The sequence below is a fragment of the Pollicipes pollicipes genome, unplaced genomic scaffold, assembly GCF_011947565.3.
Source record: "Pollicipes pollicipes isolate AB1234 unplaced genomic scaffold, Ppol_2.1 Scaffold_4727;HRSCAF=5580_pilon_pilon_pilon, whole genome shotgun sequence".
NCBI lineage: Eukaryota > Metazoa > Arthropoda > Thecostraca > Pollicipedomorpha > Pollicipedidae > Pollicipes > Pollicipes pollicipes.
Window position 1 is genome coordinate 105,570 of NW_023596543.1, and position 8,478 is coordinate 114,047.

General features: G+C 53.9%; 1 protein-coding gene and 1 long non-coding RNA gene across 2 annotated transcripts; both read right to left on the reverse strand.

Annotated features, from left to right (window-relative positions):
* Positions 1-3,040: 3,040 nt before the first annotated feature.
* mRpL36 (mitochondrial ribosomal protein L36) lies at positions 3,041-5,293 on the reverse strand. The gene is made up of 3 exons (XM_037220854.1): positions 5,236-5,293; positions 3,897-4,068; positions 3,041-3,526 (listed from the first exon to the last, which is right to left on the reverse strand). Exons 2-3 carry the CDS (start codon positions 4,056-4,058, stop codon positions 3,329-3,331), a joined length of 360 nt encoding a protein of 119 aa, XP_037076749.1. The 5' UTR covers positions 4,059-4,068; positions 5,236-5,293; the 3' UTR covers positions 3,041-3,328.
* Positions 5,294-6,094: 801 nt separating this feature from the next.
* Positions 6,095-8,466, reverse strand: LOC119097905 (uncharacterized). Its single transcript, XR_005094211.1, has 2 exons — positions 8,378-8,466; positions 6,095-7,827 (listed from the first exon to the last, which is right to left on the reverse strand). It is a non-coding gene; the product is annotated as an uncharacterized LOC119097905 (long non-coding RNA).
* Between the last annotated feature and the right edge of the window lie 12 nt (positions 8,467-8,478).

The window sequence follows — 8,478 nt, forward strand, 5'->3', positions numbered from 1 at the left end:
GCCACTTTGTATACCCGGAGCGAAGTCCCACTGCAAGCGTGTTCTGAATAACTGTTGCGTGATCAATGAGGTCAAATCCCTTCTTAAAATCGTACACAACCATAGAAAATAATTCGTCTGCTTCGTCAAACTCCGTCAGCAAATCATGCAACAACCTAATTAGATAGTGTGACGTTGAGGCACCTTTCATATTTCCCTATTGGCGCTTATCTATGCTCGGTCTTATATCCGCCAGAATTTGTGGAACAATAGATTTTTCCAAAACCTTGCTAGAAGTCGGTGTGAGGCTTAGCGGTCTCAGATCTCCTGGCAACTTGGGCGATGTTTTCTTTGGCACAGGGGTGATTGTTGCTCTCTTCCACACCAATGGCACGCACCCTTCATGCAATGACCGGTTGAAAATATGAGTGAGTGGTACAACCAGTTCCACAGAAAATTCCTTTACTAGCCGCATTGGAAGTTGTCCAGTGGGCACAGCCATATTTTCTCTCAACTGCAATAGCTGAAAAGCAACTCGACCGCGTGGGTGGAGCGCCGAGAACACTTATCATTCCTGACCAGGGGATGAAGGGCCATTCCGTCCCAGCGCAGGGTGTCTATCGGCTGCCATTCTGGCGATGCGGAGCAGGGCCCCTGGTCAATCCAGAGGACACTAAAAGTTATACATCATACGCTGGGTTCTTTTCTGACGCGGGAGGCTTCTGATCTGGGCAATTGGCCCTGAATCGACGCAGGGTCTTCATTTACGCAAAAATCCGTTATCGCCCCAGGAGGTCCAATAATGGCCACAGATACTTTAATTCGGTTCAACGGCCCTTTTGCTAAAATTAGGAGGGAGGGCCCGCCGTTTTGTACTGGGACCCCTGACCGTCACCGGACCCTTTCATTGTTTCATTGTGGACTCTCACCCTAGGTTCTCATGTCCCCTTTTGCTGCTGAAGGGCCCCAACCAACGCAAGAGGTTCTCTGGCATTCCGAGTCCCGTCACTGTACCTGCTCATCAAATGTTCCCCTGGCAGATTCGAGGCCCCTTTCCGGCACAGCAACCCCTGTCAGACGCTGTGGGCCTGTGACCGACACAGCTGCCGCTCATTGTCTCAGCGGCTCCGACCAATGCAAATCACGGGCCCCTCCTTCGTCCCTGTTTAGAAATGGGCTCGCAGAGCTGCCCAACACGGAGCCGACTGCTCGGTGCTGGTGGTCTCTGGCCGAAGTAAAGGCCCGCCTTGTCCCAGAGCATCCGCAATAGGTGCAAGAGGCCCTTTGACTGGAATCTGAGGTCCCAGCCATATGGGCCCGAGCAATTTGTGGTCTGCATCCAGCCCTTCGGACCTTCAATCGGGCACCTTGATCGTCGGTTCCTTGGAGCCCTCTTCGGGACCCCCCGAACACTGCCTCTGGCTGACTCGGGAACCCTTGCCAACACCCCTTGTTAAGTTCTGTGGGCACCTCGCTGACACATAGGGCCACTCTTTTGCTCAGGGGCCTCGACCAGTGGTTTCCAGACCTGCATCACAATCTGTACGACACAAGAGGCTCAGAAAATAATGTAGTACTAGGACCCACGCACTCTCTGTGCATCGGCTCATTTTGAGTGGCCTTGAGACAGTCTAGTTTTTACAGCATTAACATCGAACCATTTAATCAGCACACTTTTGGATTTACCTAATTGTCGACGTTTTTAGCTTTAAAGCTTGCATACTATCGGAAAACAAACTATGATTTCCATATTACCACGGAGGTTGAAGGCTTCATATCAAGACATCTTTTTCATTGAGAAAATTTGTCGTGCATTGGAAAGGGATTGCGAAGAGACGAACTACATTCCGTGCTTGGTCGACAGGCGGTCTTTTGTTGTTATTGAGGGGGGGGGGGGGCAAACAGGTGCATCATTGGAATTTGTGGCGTAGCCAAGGGGAGCGAGACCTCGGGCATCGCCCTGCCCCCCCCCCCCCCCCCCCCTCCTTCCGGAGGTCGAGGGGATCCCTGAGACCGAAGATCCCACCATTTTTAGCAATTAAACACGCCCGCAAATCTCTTATACAGAAAACGAGCCTCTGAGGCATCTCGATGGCATCTTGAACTTAGATAGGTCCACAAAAAGCAAAAAAAAAAAACCTGTGCTCGTACAACGGCGAAATAAAACCCCTTGGCTGAGAGGGCCCACAGGACCTGCCTTGACCTTCCTCAGGTCGAAATCCTGGCTTTGCCACTGTTGCGATCTACATTTAGCGCTACACTTGACCAGCACCCGTTCTCACATGACGAACGCAACTTTTGACTGGCGTCAACAGCCCATGAGGCATGCAGCGGCGGCCTGCCGTCTCCGCCGACTCGTCCCACCCAGTGGCAGTGCATGGGTGCGCCTCTGGCCGAGGCGGCGACGCGGAGGCTGGTGCGGACCGCGCCGGGCGGGATGGCTCCCTCAGGACGGCCAGGCGCGCTCCCGGAGGCGTAAACAGACGGCCCGCCCCGACCGCCAGCGCCGTAAATCAGACCAATGGAGACAGCTGACTGCCAGACTCGCAGCAGCAACGCCCTCCTGTGCCCCCACTCCCAGTCCCGATCCCGATCCCGATCCCGATCCCGATCCCAATCCCGATCCCAATCCCATTCCAGTCCACCACGACATAGGCGCACCAGACTCACTCATGTCAAGTTGACACATTAACGACGGATCGGACTCGTTAGCAGTTCACAGTGGCTGCGGCATAATTTGCAAGGCTCCCTTCCAAATCTTTCACAAGATCACCAGCGAACATACTCATTAGCGATGTGCTACAAGCCGCAGCGGTGCCTGAGCACCATGCGTGCAGTGCGAGCAAGGTAGTGGACATCAAACACCGACTCGCTGCCCAGCTGGCCTTGCCACGATAGCCGGACGATGCTGAATCACCATATGTCATGACAATTGTGTTACAATGATAAATCGTGGCAGCAAAGGCAAACATCTTGTAACTTTCCGACAAATTCATCAGTCGCTTAGTGATGGATGGGGTCAAGACCATCAGTCGGCAGGTGATGACCAAAGCCACAAAACGATCACAAACTCCTCTATTACTTCACAGCAAATTGATGCCACAATCATTGCGAGCCAACCAATTCACACAATTACTAGACACCCTCACCCATTCCAAACTACCACACAACACGGTGCATCGCACATTACCTCAGCACAGGCTCGTCCAAACGCATCGGTCCGCCCGACCCGGCATCCTCTCTGCGCTCACACCAACACGCCCGGTATTGGGCCCGCGAGCGGCCGGCCGGCGGTCTGTGGCCGGGCCGCGCGTCCCGCGGCTGCCTCGACCAGCTGCCCGCGCGCCCATCACCAGGGCCGGCGCGGCGTCTGCATCACGTCCGAGAGGATCCACTGCGTCTTGGGGTGCGGCACCAGGCTCATCTGCTTGTGGCGCGGGTGGACCGGGCACATGATGTACCAGCGGTTGTGGCGCGCCACCAAGTAGCAGTGCTTGCAGCGCCGCCGCAGGTTGTACCTCATTTTCATGCCGCAGGAGGGCAGCACCTGCAGAAGGACACGGAGATGGTGTCAGGCTACATCGACTACAATGGTATGGGTCAACAGACGGCCTCCAAATAGGGCACTTTAGTAAGGCGGGCATCACCATCCCTGACCCTTCGAGCACACACACAAAGCACTTTTTACGCACTGCTCTCTGCCCGTCAACAAAACTATACCGATGCCGCGTAGTTTTCCACGTCGTCCACCGAGCGTGCATACACGCGGCTCTGGTGTCACATCCCTTGTGAAAAGTGTGATACACATAAAAAAACTTCGCTACACTTTCTTGAGTCTAGCCAAACAAATATGCAGACACATCACAGGCAGCCCAGTGGTTTAAGTGGCGGCCAGTGGGCGCCTGCCAGCAGCTAACCTGCGGAGTGGCGGCGGCCAGGAGGCGGCGGGCCGCCGGTGCCAGAGGACCGGGGCCGCCGCGCCCGGCCGGCAGCCAGGTCTGTAGCTGGCAGGCACTGAAGATGGCCGGCAGCTGCTGCACGGCCAGTACCGCCCTGCTCAGCCGACCCAGCAGGCTCATGGCTAACCTCCTGTGGCAGCAGAGGTAGGTGTCAGGGCACAGACGGTGGTGGGTTAGGACTGCAGTGGGAGATGAGACAACAACAGACATGATGCAAGAGAGTGCATCATATCATATCATAGCATGTTAGCATAGCATAGCATGTTATGGGGAAACATGGGATGTACATGAGGGTAGCCAACTGTACAATATATGGAGCAACACATCACATAAGGAGTGATCAAGCAATGGCCAACAGCACTGCGAGGATCTCTGGCTGCTGTTTCCTGCATAGTGCCATTCAATGTGTGTTTTCAATTCAATTCAAGTGTTTGCCAGCATCTTATCCAGATTAAAATGATAAAAGCACAGTAGCCGAGATTCGTAAAACAAGTGGTCACACAACATACTGGAATGTTTAACTCTTCTGTCAGTAATCTTGCAGCAAGATAAAACCCCAAGATCTCCAGACCAAGCCCATGATTTTGCATGACTGCCTTTCAAATGATCATCATTATCTGAGATAAACCACAAATTTACATGAAAACAGACTGAAAAACTCTTGAAACATACCTTTGCATCACTCCATTCACAGAACCTAAAGCTTGGGATGATAAATGCCCATGAGCAAATGAGGTGTGCAATAATCACAAGAATAACCAACAATTCCCTGCCTTCTTTGGTAATGGAACAGTCACCAAACACCCAGCCATGATCATTATGACATAGCAACAATATCTTCCAAGGGACATATGCATTTGTTTTTGCATCATAGCCTAGTTACACCATCCATATTTCACATTTGACATCAGGGGAGCAGTGCTGCAACATAAGTCAGGTGGATGAATATGAGAAAATTGCCCTGACTTGTCCCTTAGGTTACTTATTTGAGAAAAAACAAAGTTTATCCCAAATTCGTCCCACTTGGTTCTCAAAGCTGTGGAGAGGAATAAAGCACACCAACTAAAAAGGAAATTGCATCGCTGTCTGATGGGATCAAACTCATCCGTGTCATCACCAACATTACAATGCATGCGTCTATTCGATCACACTTCAGGTTCACATAACCATAACTTGAGAACGGGACCCAGAACCTCCCACCTAGGTAAACGAACTACGCGGAATGTACGTCTACGTCGAAAAACAGTTTTATTTAACCAGAAATGCAATAAATATCGCGCTAGACACATCTACATACCCTCCTTTCAACCAAAACTCCTTCCTAACTTCGGCCGCGCGTCTAATCTATGGCGAGCTTCCACGGATCACCCTCTGTAACATCTGCGCAATAAATGAAACATCATGAAAAGGTTGACCGCATTAAATGCCAAAATCCGAGCGTCGACGGCGGTCATGATAGGGTTGACCAACGCAGTTGTTTTGTTTAAAAAAATACGTAGGCAGACATAATGTACATGCACCATGGGTGGATCCAGAATTCAATAGAGTGGCCTACAATTGTGTTTTTATGTTCCATATTTATGGGATCCTCGTCTTCTTGGTAGAGGAGGCTCCTCGTACATGTACGTATGTAGCCTTTTACCATAAACGGTACCATCCAGTAACCAACGCACGCACCGTTTCGTCAACATGTTCGAAATGGCAAGGATAGGGACAAGTACACACGGGGCGGGAATACTGCACTGGCCCCTGAACCCTCTTGAGCCTATAACATGAAAATTTATTGTTGCCATGCATAGCATATTTGACTAACGCTAGACCGACCTATGCTCATCTTCCTGCTTCATACACTTGGCCCACGACGCTTCGTTATTGACAACGGACACGATTACAGCAGAAGTCGATGTTTCCCAAACGCATACGCATGCGTGGTGAGGCATGCACGTTCGCACGTCTTTCCCCACCACTGAGGGCGCGCTAAGTCAGAGGAGTGGCAGGTGGCAGGTTTCTCGAACGAATGAGCCATCGTCACAGGGAACAGACAGCTCAACACACATTGCCCTCAGTAGTCAGCGCCGTCCAAGGCCTGGAGCCTCACCGCGACGCTGCATCACTTCAGAGCGATGCCTCACGTGCTCAGCGTGAGAACTCAACAAGACGGATCAACTAATATATTTGGTGGACATATCACAACAACTAAAGGTGCGCATCGAGCCCGGCCGAACGTCCAGGGTGACCTTCACCCCTGTTCTTCCTCACACGCATGGCTCTGGCGACGATGCACACGAGCCCATGCGGCCGGCCCGCAACACCCGAAAACAAGCACGATCACGGGGCGAGATATAACCAATGCGGTAAAAAACGTGAGGTCTCTGGTGGAGCCTCTCGCCTAGCGACGGAGCGATCCAACCGTAAGGTCAGATCACCAGATAACACAACACACCCAATGTTTGTTCTACAGCTTCACAGTCGGACCATTTGTGCTAAGCTTAGTAAGCGCTCTTTCCACCTCACTATCTTGTTCACAGAACAAACTAACACGCGAGTGGATGCGTACGAACATGGAAATTGGGCAGGGGGTAGGAACGGCTTTTGATAGATGTTTAACATGCAGTCATGTAGCTAATGCACGTTGTCAATCCTACAGTTGGAAAACGCGCATTTGCAAACAAAACAAAGCTCAGCGCAGATTCGCGTTAGTTTCCGTTCATATCCGTGATCCTGCAGCAGGCGCGAGGGAGTGTCTCAAGGCACCAGCACGCGTACGTGACTGCCTTTGCCTTCTCGAACAGTGTGCCCTCAACGTAAGTAAAGTGGACCAGCAATAAGTGACAGATCTCTACTCAAAGGCGGCGTGCTATCAATAATAATGTAGCCTGCCGACGCCAGATAAGGTCTGCCCACACCCTGCAATTCTACATGTCTAATCATAGTCATTGTAACAAGTACAGTAAACATATATCGACGAAACCCCGGTCCTCTGCGCACATCCGTAGCCTGAAGACGAGGCGATGACAGTAACTGAAAGCTCGCTGTTACAAGGTGCAGCTTTGACATACAGTAGCCCCCAAACAACATCGCACGCAAGGAGGTCCAACAGAGCGAAGAGTGGCAATCACGCACCACGCATATCTCTACACCGAGAAAGGCACCGCCCTCGTGGATCTCCGGGACCGCCTCTGTGCCCGACGCCAGCCGATTCCACCGCCGCCACCACACCAAAGCACGGACGGGACACAGCCACTGGGGCGGTGCAGCCGACGGCGCGGCAGGGGCCCGCCCGCGGCGCAGGGTCCCGTCTAGGTGCCTCTAGGGACCCGCCACACAGCCAGCAAGCCGTACGACGCAGGATGACGACACGCGGTAGCAAAAACACCGACCCACGTGGCACGGTCAGGAGGCGCACACGCGGGACAAGCAACCGACTGGCAGCGAAGCACGTCGTAAAGCTCAGACCACTACCACACGGCTACGACAGTCGCCCTCGCCAGCAGCATACTGCGCAACACCAATCACAAACCAGGGCTAAAACTACTTTCAGCCTTGCGAAGCTTAAGTTTCTCCAGGCTAGATCTCGCGGTACAGAGCTGCACACGAGCGCAGCCGCCGAACCCAATCCCGTAATATTCGACGGCTCTGAGTCGCACCAGACCCGAGTGTCCACCGGTCTCCACCATTGGCCCGCAGCTTGGCCTTGCGATGACGTCGCAGCGCCAATGACGTCACTGGTCGCACGTCGACGTCGGCATCAGGCCACCACTGGACGAGCGCTGACGACGTCAGCGAGGCGAGGCGGCGGCCGCGGTCATATGACGACGGCGCCCGCCTCGCTGCGCGACTCGGGCAGCGGCGTCGAGTCGCTCCACTCGCCCGACAGCGGGTCGTACACCTGCCCGGCGGCCGACAGTGTCAGGTCAGGGCAGCAGCCGATGGCGGCAGGGGCGGCGGGCGCGCCCTAGCGCTGCAGCGCTGACGGGCGGCGGGTCCAGACACGGCGCCCGCCCGGCCGCGGACCGGGTCAGGTCAAGGGACAGCAGGTCAGAGGTATCCCGGTGTCCGACAACAGACCTTTGAGTCAGCACGGGACGCCAGTCGGCCCGCAAGACACCCAGCCGAACGGACAGCATAGCAGGGAGCAGTGCCGGCGCCAACACAGTCACAGTCAGCACACCGGGGGGCCAATGAACGATCACGACTGCGACACTCACGCAAGCCATCTCATACACGACGCTGCAGTTGTCCTCCGAAACAGAGGCGAGACGCACGCTTTCACGCATCCTTTTCACGGAGCGCCAGCGACTACGGCGATAATATCGACTTTCCGGACAATAGCACGACCCAAATTAGACCCCCTCCCCTCCACCTACTCCACGTGCGAGCCAAAAGCGCTACCAGCGGGAGGCGTAACACTGACGCACAGCGAGACACGAGGTACTAACCTCGACAGCAGAAACGGTGATCTCTGCGCGGTAGAAGTCGCTCAGCTGTCGGTTCTGGTCGCCGCCAATCACGTACAGCAGGCCGTTGGCGGCCGCCACGG